Below are 19,257 nucleotides of genomic sequence, written 5' to 3' on the forward strand. Positions count from 1 at the left end.
GACCAAAACACCGGGAGACTCTTTTAACACGTTTATTAACGGAGAAACAAGAAGACACAGAGCTGATAGAAAGGTGAAACATCTGATGCTTTATGATACTTTTCACTGAAATGTTCATGGAGTTGTTGTTGTTGTTGTGGTGTTGTTGTTGTTCCGAGTAGAAATGTAAATAACAGGCCTTCTGCAACAGTTAAACAAGTAATTCAACAGAAAACAACTGTGGTTACAAAAATATCAAAATACTTTGATAAAAAGTGCTTCAGTGTTAAAATTACAAAACTCTGCAATTAGCTGCAACATTGATTTCTTTTTTTTTTTTTGCCACAATACCATCAAACCAAGGGCCACATTTTACAACACGACATGTTTCTGCTGCTCTGTTCTTCATATATTGCACTGAGGTGAGGTACAGAAAATCAGCGAGCTGAGCGACGCGCACAAATATAAAATCTCTAGTGGGAAAAGGCCTGTCCTGTCAAGAGTGACAATCATGCAGCCTTGATCAACGACCTTTCAGCTTTAATTGATAAAACATATTCTGATATATTTATTTCTGGCGATTCACAAAGTAACTTTTTTTTTTGTTGTTTTTTTTGTTTTTTACAGCCGACCGTGTAGAAGCTTTTCGACGGGAGTCCTATTTACCGGAGCAGACGCGGCGATGTGCAGTGTGTTCCCGAGCCAGCGGGACAACGTGCTCTCTGTGCTGCGTTTGCAGGAGCAGAGGAACCGGCGACAGCGAAGAGCCACGTACGTCTTCCTCGCCGCATTCAACGCAAACCGAGCGGCCGTCGTTTCCCCGACGTCGCAGAGTTCGTGAAATGCGGAAACACACTTTTTTTTTCTTTTTTTTTAATGGCACAAACAAAAAAACAAAACAAAAAAATAGACGACATAATATAGATATTTGGTCAAAATGGCACCCTGGTAATCCCGGAGGGGGTCAGATTCAAATCGGAGTGACATCAGGAGGAACTTCTCAACACGTTCAGCGGGCTCGTTGTGATACGGTGTCGGGTGTGTCCCGACGTCGCGTCACTTGCGACGACTGAAGATGCTCTTCTTGCCGGAGCTCTTGTCTGCGCTGCTGAGGCCGATGAGGAGACGCGCCTTCTCGTCTTCCTCCTGCTGCTGCAGGCTGTTGTCCGACTTCCCTTCAGACGCCTTCCCCCGCAGGTCTGAGCCCGAAGCCGGCTTCAGACGCAGCTTCTCTTTTATCATCTGAGCAGCCGGGAGCAACGAGGGCAGGTTTATAAATAGCGAATGTGACCATGTCACAGCAGAGTTCATACATTTCCTGCTGCCGGTCGTTCTTTAGCGAAAGGTAAATAAATTCTGCGACGCACGCGGTCCGCAATGAAGGTTAACCTGAAGAAAAACATCTTTTAAAAGTAAGGTAAGCGCCTGTGATGTGGTTTTAAACCCCCTGAAATGTGAATATTGAGCGATCGCGTGTACCTGCGCTACAAGTGCTTTCCGGCTGTCCCTTTTCACAGCCATGGCGAAGTCGAGCCACGTCCACGTGTTGTTATGGTACTCCAAACAAGGAAGAACCAGGTTCAGGTCCTTCCAGTCCACACTGCTCTTCTCTCCCTGAGGAGGACAAACAACAAGAGAAACATTACAGAACAAAACAAAGATCAGACTGGGAGCAGAGCAGCGCTTCGTTTGGTCAGAAATACACTACATATCGACTTTTGGAAACAAGTTGTAAACACAACACCGAAATGAAATCGTTTTTTTTAAGTTCATCCTGTGAACCTGCTGGTAAACAACTTCTTATTTACACATCCTAAAGTCAGAGCAACATCAAGTCCGGTGTTCCCTCTATTCCAGCTCTGTTTTTGGTCTCCTGCAACCGAGTTCACCAGCTGACCGCTAACTTTGTTTTCCTGCTGCTGCAGTGATGAGAGCAGTGAGTCAACCAGGAGATGACGTCGACATGACTTCATCTACCGGCATACCAGTCCAATACACAATCATTTTAATATCTGTGTCAGATCATTAAAACATATCTTAGGATTTTTCATACTTCTCTTTCTGTTTTATCCTGATTCATATTCTTTATTACACACTTGTCTGATTAACGCAGGAAGCTATGAAAGTGTTTTTCCAAATTTGAGATATGTTTGTATGAATGACCAGAGCTGTCCCAGAGGTCTTTCAAGCCTTAAGTTATACAGTTGTTTGTGTTGGAACTCGTGAACCGCTGTGATGAGGGGGGGGGGGACTGGATCGTAAGAGAAAGTAGAGCTCAGGAGCAGAAACACACCTTATAGCTGACACACAGGGGCACTTGAGGAATCTTGATGTAGATGAAGGAGTTGTTCATCGCCGCTCGCTCCTTCATCTTATCGATGTCGTCCACCGGATGCTGACGGAGGAAATGATTCAGTACCACTTCAATTTCTCTGAACTGGGATTATTTGAACATCTGAGGGAACACGAAAGGCTCCCTCACCTCCGGAGGTTTCCTGAATGACCTCCTGACCCCGGCGGTGCGGTTCAGTCCCTGGGCGACACCTTTGCTGGGGCCCATGGCGCCCATGGTGTCCTCTGACGACGGCCGAGGCTTGACAGGGATACCTGTGACACGCAGACCAGATTAGCAACAGTGCTGTGGCCTCTGGGTGACTCTCCCCACACACACACACACACACACACACACACACACACACACACACACACACACACACACACACACGTTTTCAAGGTCATATCCAGAGTGACAGTCTCTTCATAGCTCAGAGGGATGACATAACATGAGAAATTCAACACTGCACATGCACATGCACGCACAGACACACACAGAAACACACACACAGAAACACACAGACAGACACACACAGACAGACACACACAGACAGACACGTCTAGGAGAGAAAATGGAAACTATTATTGATCGGCGAGTCGGCATATATTGCAGCCTGGTGATCACACGGAGAGATCGGAGGCTGATGATGATGAAGGCTGCTCATCCTACTGTTGTTGACAAAAACATACCAGTGGTAACCAATCTAAATTTGTCCTCCTCGTCAGTGACCTCCTCCTCTTCGACATTTCGCCCCGGGAAGAAAAAGCCCATCATCCGTTTGAAGAACTGGTACATGAGCTGGATGGTGAGCGGCACCACGTTCACCTGATGATGAAAACAACTGGTTTTATATATTCAATTCAATTACAAAATAAAAGTAAACAGTTACAGTTCATGAGGAAAAAAATATGGAATTAAATCAGTCGCTTTTCAAAATGTTGGTGATTACAAAGGGGTTCCATTCACTTCTATTCTTTTTGGTAAACGGCTCATATATAGAACATAAGATTCATTCTGCAGCTTTGCATCTTTTCTCCACGCAGTGATGTCTTCTGTCTCCGTCCCGACATTTTTTTTTAGGACATTTCAGCTTTATTGCCCAGTTTAAACGATTTGTTAGAAAAGTAATCAAAAATAACTCCATTGCAATAATCCAAGTTACTTTGAGGAAGTAATTACAATATTCACATTAATATTCCTCACCTCAAAGTGTTCCTTCACAGAGATTCCTCCCACTGGGGGGCGCACTTTACTGAAGATACGCAAAGCAAACTGTCGCCCTGACTGGCAGTTACTCTGAGGACGAAGCACGACCTGGACAGGAAGAGAACGTTAACATCAGCAAAACGAAGCTCTGGTGAGGTTCAGTTTGAAAACACACACTTTCAACATCAAACGGCACGTATTAGTGATGATATGAGCACACGAGGGACAACACCAAATGAATTTATGATGCGTCCCTGGTGACACATGCTTCTATGACTCCTCGAGTGTCCATGCAACACAGAATAAAGAGCTGTTCATTGATCCCATCTGCACAAACACGATGGAGTCAACACAGGTGTCACATTCTGGTAACAGTACATACCCTCACACGCTGCACAGAGGAAACCAGGAATAAATACGTCAACACAGGTTGACACTTGCCTGAGTGTAGTTTACAAAAAAAAAAGGTCTGTCACGGATGGCATTGAGCTTAATTCTAAAGAGGAAGCGTCCAAATGTAAACTTGAGTTTTAGTATTGAAGACAATAGCCAGTCTGGTGTACAATAAAGGCTACAACACTAAGTAAATATCAACACTTTGTGAACAAAAATCGAAGCAGCCAAATTGGAATATTCTGCATTTACCTTGTACGATGCATTCGGCAGCAGGTTGTTCATTGTGAACCAGCCGAGCTCCAAAAGATGCTCTGCTGTGTCGTCAGACTTGTTCAGCTGTCGGGAGAAAGTTTTCAGAGGGAGTTATCAATTTGTCAACGAGAGAATATTATGCAACATCTGTTGTCCTCTGACAGCTCTTGAAATAAAGAAGCGCTAAAGCCGATGAATTCCTGGGCTGCTGCGGGAGGCAGCAGGAATATTTCTACCGTCTGGATGAGAGAGCGGCATCTGCTCACCTTGCTGTACATGAACCTCTGCAGCTCCAGCTCGGCGATGCCCAGCTGTCCGTCCTCTTCGGTCAAACACCAGCGGGCCTGGGCGAAGTAGATCTCCGTTCTCCTCGCCACGCTCACGTCCTCTGGGGGTTTACGCAGCTCCAGCTTGTTAGCTCGCTGCAGCTGGAAATCTTTAAAACACCTGGAGGACACAATACACGAGTTCTTTTTTTTTCTTTTTTTTTTTACCTGTGAGCCATACGGTATGTTCTCAGTGCTGGATGTTAATCAGTTCTGAGGAGAGACCTGATGAGGATGTTGAGCTCTTCGCTCTTCATCTGCATGTCGTTCTTCTCCTGGTTCAGCTGGTTCTGCAGTCGTGTGTTGATCTCCATCAGTTCATCGCCGCTCAGTTCCTCCAGTTGTGCCTGCGAGATGACGAAGGAAGAAAATGTTTCATGTTTTCAAAGATTTCAACATGGAATAAATTTAAAGGTGTAATTTCACGAAAAAAAAACAAAAAAACAAAAAAACAACCTTGTACATGTCTGCATTAGTTAAGTAATGAACACAAATTATCTTCATCATTCGTCATTCCAGTTGATGGTGGAGCTTCTTTCCGTTTCAGTCGCGTTCGTAGGTCTGCTTTTAAGACTCTCAGACCGGATGCACACATTTACCGTGAGGCCGGACAGAACTAAGTTGTGTTGGAGATTCAGGTGTGTGCAGAGCAATAGCGGCTACAAATGTCCTGAAAGCGTACTTCTTTTGAACTCCACAACCACATCATCCTCATTTTCAGACTTGCAGACCCAAACGCCACTGATTTAATTGACATTATTTGAGGTGTCAGACAACCTACGGCTCCCTCTGGAACCATGTTTTTGTTTTTTTTTCTCTATAAACACACATGCAGTATTCTGCATGTATGAAGCTTCAATTTACAAAATCAAGTTCACTGTTTGACTCTAGCAGGAAATTTTCCTTTTAATAAAAGGAACATTCATAATGACAGAAGGCTGATTTTGTGGACAATTTGTTTAAGATTATAAAACCAAGTGAGCTTAAAGTAATGTTGAACTATTAAATAGACCTATTTATTCTATTCATTCATTCGTGATTGCACATTACATAAAAAAAAAAAAAAAAAAAAAAAAAAAAAAATTAATTAATTTTTTCCTGATAAATCCCCTGCTTTAAATTACAGTTGATTGAGTTATAAAGCACTGATTGGCTCACCCTGATGTTGGAGTAAATCTGTTTCTCGAGGCGTCTGATCTGAGCCAGGTGCTGCCGAACTGCCTCCTGGAGATGTGAGATGCTGCTGCGCTGCTCCTCGGGGTTACTGGAAATTTCCAGTTGGAAACGCACTCGCTGCTTTTTCTCACTGTGCTCCTGGACACACAAGACGGAGGATAAAAACACAGCGTGAGCAAAGACTAAACATTAGTGCAGACGTGGAAATCTATTCTAAATGGAGACCAGCGGATGCGGCCGCCCACCTTGCGTCTGGGCTCCACGTGTAGGAGCAGGTTGTTGACAATGTCCAGGATCATGGCATACTGAACAGGGTTGGTGGATATCTCAAGGTCATGGTGGATGAGCGTGAATGTGTCCACAGCCCCTGAAAGAAGATTTCGATTTAGACTTTATTAATCCCACAGTGGGGAAATTTAGTCCACTTTGATCCCACTCACCGGCCTGTTTTTTCAGCAGGTCCTCTTTCTCGTGGCTGTTCCTCAGCTCCGGGGGTTTGATCTGCGTGGCCAGCTCTGGGTTGATGTCATGACTGTAACTGATGTAGTGCATCCGGCAGCTACAGCGCGAGATGATTCGCTGAACTTGCTGAGCCTCATTCACCTGCGCCGGCTGGTTCCAGTCTGTGATCATCAGAAAGCAAAATTAATTGCTTTTAATCAGAATCACTTTACAAACATACGTTCAGAAATAAATACATCAGGACGTGCTGCAGCTCTCAGCATACAGCGGACACAAAATCAATCACTGCTATTTTTAAAGCCGGTGTGGTAAGTGCCCTGCAGGGAATGCATTTGTTTTTCCCCAGACCACACTGTGGGATGAGGAGGAAGCTAATGTGGTGAGGGAGAACAGTCTTGTGTGAGCAGTGCCACACCTGTAGTGGTGCTAACCATTCCTCCCACAGCCTGGCCGCTCTCCATCAGCTCCAGCACCGAGTCCAGGTTACGCTGCCGGTGCTCCTCGATGTTTTTCACCTAAAACACAACAACGAACAGTTGAGAAGAGAAAATCAGAGCTGGTGATGTTGTAGCAAACTCAGCTGATTAATTGTGACGTGTTACAGCAAGGCTTCAGCTACCAATTACTTTCAATAGCAATTCATCTGCCAATTATTTTTTATTTGAATTATTCTGAGCCCACCTCCAACCACAGCTGCCTGTCCTCCTGCTCAGATGGGTTGGGCTCCATGGTGGCAAAGTACTGCATGCCATCCAGCAGACAGGTCCAGGTGGTCTTCTGCTTCAGGGTGTCGCTGTACCAGGCGGGGTGGTGCTCGCACTGCAGCAGCTGGGCCTTCGCTGCAGACACCAGCACACAGCCTGCTGTCTCTGTGCCACGCAGCATCATCTTGTAAAGCAAAACAGGAGGAGGATTAAAAACAAACGGACGGTCAGATAATTCACCAGCTCTCCTTGAACTTGGTGGAGAGAAAAGATGCGAACCAAACCAATAAATTATAGAAATAAAACTGCTCCCGTCACTGTGTTTACCTGACAGTTGACCAACTCGATAAACCAGTTGCGGTTGTAGACGTCGTCGGTCTGACAGGCTGCGATGCCACACAGCTGGTCGCTCACGCCGGAGTCCTCCTCGGAAAACACCACAAACTTGTCCGTTTCCTCGATCAGCTTCTGCAGCATCGATGTCCCTGAAGAGTGAAGTGCAAAAGCGGGACATTAGCGGATCTTAAAACGTAACTGTTGTCTTCTAAGTCGAGCGGTTTCCTCACCTTCGTTCTGGCTTTTTTCTGCCCGACTGACGGCGGGCACAACAGGTGTGGTGGGAGCTGCGGTTGGAGAGTAGTTGGAGGGAGAGCGTTTGAGCTTCTTGGTCTGCACCTGCGTGTCGATTCTCAGACCCTTCAGAGCTTCGGTGGAGAGATTTCTTTTCAGCACAGATGCCTTTTTGTAACCGTCATACAGCCCGAAGGCTATGTTCCTGTTGGTGGTTGTCCAGGAGCCCCGCAGGTCCACCAGACGCAGCTTGTGAGTGTAAGAAGCATTCGTCTCGTCCTTCGTGTTCACCTCCTGTCAGACACATTAAAGGCGATCGTATTCTTTCATGCGGCCACAGGGAAAAATCGGTTTAAACGCCTGCCTCCAGGCTCTGGCCTTTTACCTCCTCCATGCGGTTGCTCTGTCGCTGGTAGCTGAGGGACGACAGGCTGAGCAGGTGGGTCTTCTTCACCTGAGCGTTGGTCTGGTGGTCGGCTGTCTCGTCCCAGGTGGAGGCCATCAGGTGAACTGTCACCTGAGAGAGCTCGCTGACCATCTGAGTCACGTTCCATTCAGAGATCAGTCTCCTCATCACAGTGCCAGCTGAGACGCCACACAAACACATACACGCATCGGCATTAAACAAATATAGATACCTTTTAATGGTATGTTGGGAGTCATTTGTTGTTGGGACTGAGTTGCTTTTACCGAATCGTATAATTCTTACCCTGCGGAATAAGTCTCTGTGCTCCTCGAGTGAAGACATGGCCTTTGTTGCACTCCACCTGGACACCTCTCTGCTGGGCGAAGGAGGCCCAGTAATGCACCTAAAGGATACACAATACGTAATGCACACATATGGCAGATACAGAAATCGAGGGACACACTACTTAAATTGACTGTCAAAAACTAACAACACGGTATGGTGTGTACAACTCAAAATTTCATGGTAAAAAAAAATGGAGCTGTTTTTTTAGAGGATTATTTCAGCAGCCAAAAAAAATACTTACTTGTAGTTGTGGGAAGGCAGCTGTGTAGGACATCTGTTTGTAGTGCTGACCGAGCTTCTTGCGGAGCGGCCTGAGGCTGTGGAAGAGTTTGCCTCTGCAGATTGGTCGGGATACATTCGTCCAGGTGGCCCAGAAGTTCTGCATCCAGCGCAATGTGCTGCTGTACAGCAGGATTCTGGGTTGGGGGGGTTCTACTCGGAAAAAATACATACAACTGTCTACAGTAAAACTCATATTTATCTCTGGTTTTTATTTGAATTGGGTTGAGCTCAGTTAGATGCGGGAGGTAATCGAGTTGTACATACCTGTGCCACAGTGCTGGTTAAGGTCCATGGTGATGGAGTGGTTGAGGTTCTCAGAACGAAAGGCTCTGTAAGAGTCATGAGGTTGTCCTGAGGTCACATCTGCAGTGCTCTCTGCACAGCAGTGCATTACAGCGTGGTGGTCGTAGGGGTTGCCATGGCAAAGCCACTGGAGGTCAAGGGTCATACACAGGTTGGGTAGGTGCAGGAAACAGATATCATCATACCTAGAATGAAAAAAGGCATGTTTATCACAAAATAGTTCTCGACACAGTTACCCGCTGATGTTACGTCCGGTGCCTCCGCTTACTTTGATGCTGTCCTGACGTTCACATCCAAGTCCCCCTTAAAAACAAACTGTCCAGGTTTCCAGTCAAAGTTCAGCTTATTCCACTCCCAGTGCAAATTTTCTGTGGTATTATAGGGGTCCTGTAAAAATGTAAGCTTAAGTTAAACAAAATAAATGTTTCATAAAAGTGGGTTCAGCTTCACAAATTGAAGCTCAGTTAAAAAAGAAAAACATAAAGCGAAAGTGGCCTAAAACATTGAAATAAACTGACTGATATCAGAAAGCATGAACAAATTTTGCTGAACCTCTTCCTGCACAGATATGTGGAACAGATATGTGGAACAGATATGTGGAACAGATATGTGGAACAGGCTGTACGTGTTTTACCTCTGTAGCGAGCTGATGAAGATTGGCCTGATCGATGTCCATGACCCAGTGGCCGTGCAGAAGGAGACGACTTTTGTCCCACCAGGCCAGAGGAGGTGATGGATCAACCATGGGTTTGGTTAGCAAGTCAACTGACTGCCCAATCAGAGTCCAGGCAGGGTCCCAACACGGCCCCCACACAATTGTGTACAGAGAGATGTTGGCTGCAAAAAGAGCCGACGACAGTTTCGTTGTGAGACATTAATTCTAAACGAGTGAGGCTCACATAACATTCAAGCTGCATAACTGTGGCTGAAACTATGGTCATGACTGTTTTTGCTCAAATACTAATAATGATTTAATGACGTAATAATTATTGATTGTGCTTTCCTTACACCTGTTGTCTTCTATCTTTGTAACGGCTGTTTTAGTCACAAACAGTCACTGCTCATTCGAAAGCAGTAATTTAACCCGTCAGGGGAACTGAAAATAAAACACTACCTCTCACATATCCACACAGGACACTGTCCAACATCAGAGCTATGACTTACATTTAAAGTCGTAGTAGAATTTGAGAGGCGGCATGTTCCTGTGGACCGTTACATCTCCCCATGGTGGACCGAGTGGGACCGTCTCTTTACGATGAGCTCTTGCCTGTCCATCCTGCTCTGTCCCAATCAGACGCCCCGACAGCTCCCAGTCACGGATCTCAAAGAGGTAACGAGGGTAGTCGCGAATTCTCACTGGCACAAAGGAATGGCAGTAAAACAATCAGTCATTTTGAATATGCTGCTTTAAGCTAAACCTCTGAGGCGTTTCATTGAAATGTGTTGCAGTAAAGTCTTACCCAAAAATGCGGCTAGCGTAAACTTGACTGCACGGCACCACTGGACCACCAGAGGGAGTCCATCTCTGGGGAAGGGACTGACCTTGTCAATGTCCCTCAGCTGCTCTCTCACCCTCTCTGGCCCATGGAGGGACTGATCTGCCAGGGCCACTAGTTCCAGGTCAGACACAGTCCAGGTCAGCAGAGACTTCCTCATGGGTGTGTTTGCGTAGAGGCGGCGTGAACGCTGGATGTAGATCTCAATGTGCTTTTTCTCCAGCGAACTGTACAGCTCTTCTATCTTTCTGGCGGGCAGAAGTTCTCCGTGCTGCTTGCGCAAATCTGCCACCTTCTTATCCAGAAGATGCAGACGCTTTGCGCTTTCTTTGCTCTCGTCTTTCATCAGCTCGTAGTTGTCTCGCAGCTTGATTTCGAAGACGTCGTCCAGGAAGACGAAGGAGAACTGGCTGATTTTGAACACGAGGTCAGGAGGCAGATGTTGGATGGTAGGGGCCTGGCTCGGGGAGCGATGGAGAGTCTTCAACCACTTCTGCACGCTGATGGCCATGTCAAAGGTGTTTGAGAAGTTGTACTGGTAGGGGAACTCGACTGCCAGGGAAGGGGAAGTGATGACCCAGACACGGTTGTGAGGAGTGGCGAGGAAGGGGAAAGTGTCTCGGTGCAGCTGCATCTCCGTCAGCTCAGCGTGCGTCTCCACATCCAGGCCGTTAAATGAGACGATGTTGTTGCCATCAAAGTTGAAGATCAGCGAAGGGGAGCGTACGTGCATGGACCCGGCATGCGTCGAGACCGAGAGGGTGTCCGTGTGCAGCAGGATATAGTTCTGCTCACTGACATGGGCCGTTAAACGAGTGCAGCCCAGTTCAACACGCACACACAGCCCTCTAATCTGACCCGACGCCGCTTCGGCGTGCACAGGTTTGACCGGCCCGTCTTCTCCTTTCTCTCCGTACAGCATACACCAACAGGCTTGGGCGTCTGTCATGTGCTGATATAAGACCATGTGGTCGGGTGGCGTCCATTCAACAGTGAGATCCTCTTCACATTGAATCTGATTAAAGGAATCGAGATATGCATAAATCCTGAAATAAACTGACAGAGCTACAATATGAAGGGAGAAATTCAAACTTCTCGAGATGTGATTACCTGCAGGGTGTGGGTGGTGATGTGGTACCAGAAGGTTATTGAGGTGAGTCTGACCACAGGTGTGAGAGTTTGGGAGGCGGGGCAACATGTTTCCATGTTCTCTGTGAGTGTCTTGACAGCAGACAAGCTCACCCCTTGTAGAGACACCCTGGAGCTCTCAGCGGAGCTCAGGACTCTGACAGTGTCCATCCGCAAAGACACAGCTCCTAACGGGAACACAAAAAAATAATCAAAGATAATAATCAAAGGTGATGACAGAAAGCCAGAGGAGAGAATTATTTGTGTGTTATGTTATTTGAACCAACTAAACAAAAAAAGTCAAGAGGAAATTTGTAAGGGGGAGATTTTCTCTGACATGTATTTGTTTATGCCAAATCTGGGGCTGTAACTAACAAAGAATCGGCTGATTACGGTCTTGATTGCTTTGTGTATTAAAAAATAAAACAGAGAAAGTGAAAAATGTCTTTCAAAGGAACTGATTTCATCCGACTAGCTGTCTAAAATAAAAAAAAGATTACGTTTTCGGTCACATAAGAACAAATTATCACAATTGAAATGGAGAGCCATCGTTAATATTTAGCAGTGGTGGAATGTAAGAATATTTACTCAAATACTGTACTTAAGTACAAATTATTTGTACTTAAGTACAGTCGCAGCAGAGTAAAAGAAAGCGTGCTTGACAAATAAAAATAGAAAATTTAGGACCTCTCTTTTCAGTCAAATGACTAGGTGGTACACCATATACATTCTGTACATCCAAAACTAAAAATTTTCACAAACAATCTTCCTACCTGCCACATTAGAGAGCGTGAACACATTAACATCCTCCAGACAACAGTCCAGTTTAAAAAGCAGGTGTAGCTGTGAGGGTTGGACAGCTTCGTCACAGGATGGAGACACTGCAGCCACATCCGGCAGCTGTGGCCCTGCGTCCCGGGTAACACACAGGAGGGACAGCAGGCGAGACAGACACAGTGCACAGGTCTCTGAAAGCTCCACTTGAAGCCCTTTCAGACTGGACTCCACGCTCAGACTCGGAGACTGGCAACTCGACTCCATGTGGGCTCGGTTGAGACTCCCCTTGAAGCAAAAGAAATAAGGAGTACAACATTTTTTTTAATAATAATCTTGAGCATCATTACACACCCAATAAAACATATTTCTAAAGGCTTCCTTTGTTTGTGCTCTTACCTGAAGACTGAGGGAGTCCAGAATTAGCGCTTCTCCCCACACGTGTTTACCGGGAGGGTGGGGCGCCTGCTGGATATGAGAGCCCTGACCCACTCTCCACCAGAAGTTGTCCAGGGACAGCGAGGCACGCTGGTGCACATTTTGGCACTCTTGGCTCTCTTTGTCCACTTTAAGGTCCAGAAGATGCTGCAGTTCTACAAACACAAAGAGGAATGCAGTCACTTTACATGAACATTACTTTGAGGTAAAAATATCCTGTTTTGTTCCAGTGCTGCGATTCAAGTCAGAAGCTGTGAAGAGTCAACAGGGGTCAAAGGATCATGAGTTCATGTGTAACATTTAAAAGGCTCCCAGAGAAAAGAATTTATCCAGTTTAGTTTGGCATCTTTGAACAAGGTTGACAATTAATGGAAGTTGAAAATGTGCAGCGAGAATAGTGCAGGACTTGTGCCTGCTGTAAAGTAATAACATGAAGCGCCACCGCTCACCACAGTGTGTAAACATTACAGCAGCAGTGGTCTCATCTTGCAACACAGCAATAACATCATATGACATTCACCTGCGTTTCTTGCTGTTTATGTAAAAGACCTGCAGTACCTGCACTGGCAGAGAGGAAGCCGAGAGCAAAAGGTGTTGTGTCTCCCAGCTGAACAGACACATTGACGTTGGACACGGAGGAGGTGATCATCACAGGGGCGTCCAGGTGAGGGAGGCGCCTGAGGAAGAGGAGGATGGGCAAATAATCTAACGGACTACATAACACAATAAGGTCATGGAAAAACAATACAGAATGAGTGATGCACAAACACAAGCATGGATAAGGAAGAGAAGATCGTAAAAGGTATTAGTATGTTATCGTCACTGCTGTGGGAGACGTCTCACACAGGACACGGATCCAAATATTCAAGAGAACCTTTAAGGGTGTCACAGAAGATATATGTGTTTATAATCTCCCGATATGAGTATTAATTTACATCTGGCAATCTAAACCTTTGAGCTTTACTCTGACGCTTGCCTCTTTCTTTGGGCTTCCTTCCTGTGGAGTAGCTGTTCCCATGGAAATAGATTGAGCCAATGAGAGAACTCCTGGTGACGGTAGTGAATGATGCAAGTGTTGACTGTGAATGACCCGGAGATGTCAATTGATGTGATCTAAAATTAGAAGAACATAAAGAGACAAAGTCAACATTATGAGTAATACATTATAAAACATATATAAAACAAGTAATGTGACCAAAAGGCGTCTTTCTCACCTGCAGGGCCGTCTTCAGAGTGTTAACACAAAGGATTCTTTGCCTACTTTGAGAAAGCAGAAGTCCATCTGCCAATGAAATAAAACAATTTGTTATTCATAGTTTTTTTTTTCTTCCTCCAGCCAAACTCTCTCTGCGTTGCGTGTGGGGCCCATCTGTCCACTGACCCTCGAGAAGGAGCTCCAGGCTGCTCTGTGGAAAGCTCAGCTTAGGAGTGAAACTTTTAAGATGAAGCTGCTCATCGTCGCGTCCGTAGAAGACCTTTAAGGACTTTAGAGTCCAGTTCAGGTGTCTGTACAGAAAGGAAAACGTCTCTTGAAAGGACTGAATCAACAGATCAATAGACTTGTCACCTACTTGCAGAATACAACGTATAAAGCTCACGGTAAAATGTTGACTCACCGTTTCTGGCTGTGCATGGACAGCGTTACGTTTGTATTATCAAATTCCACATTGACCTTGTGGGGAACGAGCTGATGGAACCGATCCACAGCCTCAGTCTGGATGAAATCATGCTTTTCACACTCTGAAAGAGAACAGCATTATTATTATTATTATTATACATCAAAGTTATGTATAGTTTTATCAGAAATCTCAATCCCCAAATTATCTCGATTGCATTGGCTCTAAATAATCTATTAAACAGTTGTGAAAAAAAATTCCCAAACAATTCAAAAATGCGCCATATATGAAATCACATTTTGAATTTAAATCTCTGAACCGCACAACCGGGTGGGGGTTTGAAAGGCATGTTATCTTATATAAAAAAAGATTGTTTTAAAAATCGCCAAAATTACATCATCAATCAGCCAGAAACTGTAAAAATTTAAATTACCGTTGAGTTTCTAAATTTCAGACAATCCAAATCATGTGCATCGAACATTTGCGTCAGGATAAATAACAACATCTCAGGTTAAAATAATCAGTGATATGAAAATCAATATAGTCCACATGTCTCATTTTGTAAAAATAAATAGTTTGCATCTTTTTTCAGTTTTTGTAAAATATACTGTTGAAATTCAACTTGTTTTTTGTCTTTTATAATTTATGACATAACAAAAAAATCAAACAATAAGTGAACATTTTTAATTGTATCCATGCAGCTGCAAGACCTGCTGGTTCAGTGAAAAATGAGCAAAAACCACACAGAAACTGCTTCAGGTTCAGAAGGGTAAATAAATATTTTTTTGACACTTGATATGAGCCAGTGGCATGTTGCAATATTCTCCAATATGCATATTATTTAAGACAGCTCCACTTCAATTTGCAGCTCCTTGTTCAGAGAAGGCGGCTTCTGAATGTAACAAGTGATTGTGGCTGGAAACGTAAAGCATCCTGGGAATTATGGTCAAAAGTTAAATCACTAGCAGCATCACTTTCATGCTTTTGTTTCTGGCGATCTAAAAATATGTTTCACATGGAGATTCCTGAGTGAGCTTATGTTTCATTTTCTCCCTTTTCCCCCCTGTAGCGGTTGGTGTGTATTTATTTTAGCAGAACTGCCAGCAATAACCATGTCTGTGTTTATGGTGTTATACTTTTAACAATAAATCATCTTTAGTTCTAACTAAGTGTCGTTATATCAAGAAAAAAAAGAGAAAAAATGCATACATTTGCATTTGCCTTTGATCATTAAGCACATTTCAAACACTCACAGACGTCAGTAAAGCGCAACGACATGACCTTTTCTGCTTTTTCTATCTAGTTAGCAGAACAGCTAAAAATATCACAGATGACGGAAAACATCACGACGTTTCAGAATAAACAAATGATCAGATGTAAAGCCAGTGGAAAACAAATATTAGTGCAACTGGAGAGATAATCTGCACAAGACTGTGAATTTTATGTCCTGTGATGGTAAAATTGTGACACAAAAAATATGCTACAGAAGAATGAATCACTAATTTTTTTCCCCAACTATTCTGCTGATTATTTTGACTTTTAAGAGGTTAAACTTTGCTCACCAGATGCATCACGATCTGGCTCTTTGCCGGAGACGGGGGGCAGCCGGAGTTGGCTGAGGAACAGTCCCTCGTGCAGCTCTGCTATAAGTGTCCTTACACTCAGGGACAGACAACCCGGCTTCATCTCCGGTAGGCTCACATCTCCAGACAGCAGCAGGCTCAGGGCCACTTCAGCCAAACAAATGTCCTACAATGGAGAGCACATCATTCACACACATTTAATCACAAGTTTCTATTTCCGTGACAGTAACTGAACTCACCAACTGACTGCTTTTAAGCACTTTGCTGCTCAGCTGCCCGACTGAGAAGTCCCACGCCAACCTGCAAGAAATGTTGCGAGAGGAAATATGCGAGTGTTTCTTTTTTTGATAATTCCTTCAAGTGTGTTTCAGTTAAATTAATCTTTAAATCAGAACAGTGGCACACAGAAACAATAAACAGAAAGAAAGATGTAGTTACCTTTTACTCTGGTGGTCGAGTAACAAGGTGATACCTGTGAGAGTCATGTGCCATAGGGACTCCGTCAGTGCTAGGTTCAGCACCATCACATTGATCGAGCTGATGTGGAATGACAGTAGCTGAAAACACGAGACAGGAAGTGAGATATTGCCAACAAATCAGCATGGGAAAAAAAATGCGGACCTAATGTGAGCCTTCATACTTGTGACAGAAAGCGCAGTGTTGTGGGGCTGACTGAAATCTTCCCAGACTTGTTTCCATGGCTCCTCTTCACCAAAGGTTTCAGTGGTGCTTGAAAGTCAAACCTGACTCTGGTTTCACCGACACACAATGCCAAATATCTCCTGAAATAAAAAACATGCAGTTACTCTCTCAAGAGTACTTTCGTACATAAGGGATCAACATCTATAAATTATTTGCTACAAGATTGTATATCAAACTATACTCCTGACAAATTATATGACAACTCACGGTAAATCTTGGTTCAGAAGTTTACTTGAAATCCATATTCTGTCAATTTCCTGTCATGAAGAGAGTTAGTAGATCAATAAGTGGACAAACAACATAGAATGCGGTCTGGCCATTTCTGAGCCAAACATATATCCCTGACAGGGGAGTGGCCGCATTGCATGAGCTCACCACATAAATGTCACGTAAACGCAGTGTGTCTTACCAGAGTGTGCTGGGGGTGAAACTGGATCCTAACTCCTTGGACAGAAAACAGCCCCACTGATTTGATCTTTAGATCAGCGTTAAGTGCCGTCTGGAAGAATCGCACAGCCAGTGTGCAGATGAGCCACCTGGAGACACGAGACGGCAGCTGACGTCTTCGAATCAAAATCATTTGAAGGAAACATCTGGGTAATATCTAAAACCCAGTTGTACGTGATGGAAATCACAGCTACACAGCGGTGAGATGTAACTGAGTACATTTACTCAAGTACAAATTCAAGCTACTAGTGCTTTCCTTGTTTTATATTTTTACTCCACCACATCTCAAGAGGCAAACATTGTTCTTTTGAAAAAATACATTACATCTTTAATTTACATTTACTTTTGAGATTATAATCTTTAATTTCCTTCTTCTCCAGTATCAACCATGTCAATGTGTTGAATGTTTCTGATAAACCGAAAGATTGGATTTGATCTTAATCTATTTAAACTATTTAAATCCTCACTCAGATAAGATGAAAAATGCTTTGTCACAAAAGGTGAAAAAAAACATACACAGCAGTGAAATGCCACATAAACATGATTGCAACAGAAATGGTAGTCATAAACTATCCTCCATAAAGCGCTGACATTTCACTGCTCACGTACTTGTACTTGTAGTGGCTCATTCCCACAGTGTTGTACTTGTACTTGTACTTGTACTGAAGTAAAAGGAGCTTGATTACTTCTTCCACCCCTTGCAGCTGCGCCGCAGACAAATAAGGTGCAACCCGCATATTACTTACCTGAAAATGGCACATAACAACAGAGTCCCCAGCAGGACAATCAGAAGGCAGGACGTGAGCAGGAGAGACATCGTGTCCCGAGTTGTTCACACCCCCGAAATCTCTTTGACATCAAGTCCCGATCTGCTATCAGCTGCTGTCAAAGACAGGAAGGCATGTCAACACGTTACAGTCACACGACACGGACACGGAACCTGCCCAACACTGATTGATAAGTCACGTGGCGCCCGCAATTGTCTTGGGCAACATTTTTTTTTTTTTTTTTTTTTTTTTTTTTTTTGCAATATGCAAATTAATAACCGTTAGTTGCGCGCTAACGTCAACGGCTAGCCTCCCAGTGCTAACGTTGCTAATGAACTTACAAATCGAAGCGCAGCTGGAACTTTTATCACACAGCTAACAGCGTGTTCAAAACGGGTTTCCCGGTTCAACACTAGAGACCCATAGTCCAGGTGCGGCAGCGTTACCCCCCCCCCAAAAAAAGTACCCACACACGAAATAGTTAAATAAAAGATATTCGCCGCCGCGTCATCATACAGAAAAATCTGTGCTTAGCATTGTAGCATGCTAACGCTAACTTAGCCACCGCTGCCAAAACCGGTGCACAAGTTAGCACTCGGTTTACTAACTGTTCCAGATGTTTGTTGTTGTTGTTGTTGTTGTTTTGGTCTACGTTGGCTCCAGCTAATCGTCAAAGTCACTTACCCTGACATATTCAACGCGTCGTCGGGTTGTCGCTGCGCGGCATCATGCAGCGGGGCGAGTCTTGACAGCTGACTGGCGCTCAGCGCGGTGCTCATCGGACCGGCCGGAGCAGCTGGAGCTCCGCCAGGGACGCGAGACACCGACCGCGTCACCAGGCGGTGAAACGTCAACAGATGACGTCACCGGGCGGTGAAACGTCGAGGTGTTCCGTCAACAGATGACGTCACCATCAAACTAATTCCTCAATAGGTAAACGTGGACGATGTTAAAAAAAAAAACTATTTTAGCTGAAGAGACAACTTCGATTTTTACAAATCATAAGCAGTGCTGGGATGTAACTAAATACATATATACACATAGATATAGATATATACTGTATATACTGTGCATTTTATATTTTTTTTACTGCTATTTTATTGCTTTTCTATTATTCTATTATTATCTTATTGCTTCTGTATGCTGCTGTAGCGAAAAAAATGTCCCCCTCGGGGATTAATAAAGTAACTACCTAACCTCACCTAACCTAACCTAAATACATTTACTCAAGTATTGAGTAAACCTGAGGCAAATACTGCACTTTTTTTTTTTACTTCAGTACATTTGTGCAACACTTATCGTTTACTTGTTTCTTTTCAGATTACAATTTTGCACGCCCTTCCTGTCCAGTGAAAATCACCTTTCTCTTAAGTTTTTTTTTTAAATTTGAAATGTTCCTGAAAAACTGAAGGATTAAATTTACTTTACTGGTTGAGAAAAATTGTCCCACTTCTTAAACTGAAGAAGCTATTCAGAAAAACCCTTAATTATGTTCAGCCGGAGAATGCAGCATGTCAGAAGGCTGAAATAAGAACTGTTTTCTCAGTCCTCACAGGACAGTCTC

The 19,257-nt window shown here is 44.2% G+C and overlaps 1 protein-coding gene across 5 annotated transcripts; it reads right to left on the reverse strand.

Annotated features, from left to right (window-relative positions):
• Positions 1-18: 18 nt before the first annotated feature.
• On the reverse strand, positions 19-18,464 carry LOC138205380 (bridge-like lipid transfer protein family member 2). 5 transcript variants are annotated; one of them, XM_069161360.1, is made up of 41 exons: positions 18,378-18,464; positions 17,673-17,808; positions 16,889-17,015; positions 16,687-16,736; positions 16,418-16,559; positions 16,216-16,334; positions 16,017-16,077; positions 15,757-15,943; positions 14,195-14,318; positions 13,960-14,084; positions 13,793-13,860; positions 13,555-13,691; positions 13,137-13,255; positions 12,540-12,733; positions 12,140-12,428; positions 11,349-11,554; positions 10,203-11,253; positions 9,907-10,098; positions 9,377-9,579; positions 9,011-9,129; positions 8,704-8,927; positions 8,399-8,589; positions 8,116-8,215; positions 7,792-7,991; positions 7,403-7,700; positions 7,164-7,321; positions 6,814-7,020; positions 6,548-6,647; positions 6,111-6,293; positions 5,916-6,037; positions 5,653-5,808; positions 4,720-4,841; positions 4,435-4,615; positions 4,166-4,252; positions 3,903-3,911; positions 3,518-3,628; positions 3,004-3,139; positions 2,462-2,586; positions 2,273-2,374; positions 1,459-1,593; positions 19-1,221 (listed from the first exon to the last, which is right to left on the reverse strand). In XM_069161360.1, exons 2-41 carry the CDS (start codon positions 17,741-17,743, stop codon positions 1,036-1,038), a joined length of 6,717 nt encoding a protein of 2,238 aa, XP_069017461.1. In that variant the 5' UTR covers positions 17,744-17,808; positions 18,378-18,464; the 3' UTR covers positions 19-1,035. The 5 variants fall into 5 exon arrangements, with proteins under 5 accessions (XP_069017461.1, XP_069017456.1, XP_069017459.1 ...); XM_069161355.1 differs by having other exon boundaries at positions 13,137-13,291; XM_069161358.1 differs by having other exon boundaries at positions 13,137-13,291; positions 17,673-17,805; positions 18,378-18,463.
• Positions 18,465-19,257: the final 793 nt, after the last annotated feature.

This window comes from Embiotoca jacksoni, unplaced genomic scaffold (assembly GCF_022577435.1).
Source record: "Embiotoca jacksoni isolate LCO1_2020_lvr unplaced genomic scaffold, fEmbJac1.0.p SCAF_28, whole genome shotgun sequence".
NCBI classification, from domain to species: Eukaryota; Metazoa; Chordata; class Actinopteri; family Embiotocidae; genus Embiotoca; species Embiotoca jacksoni.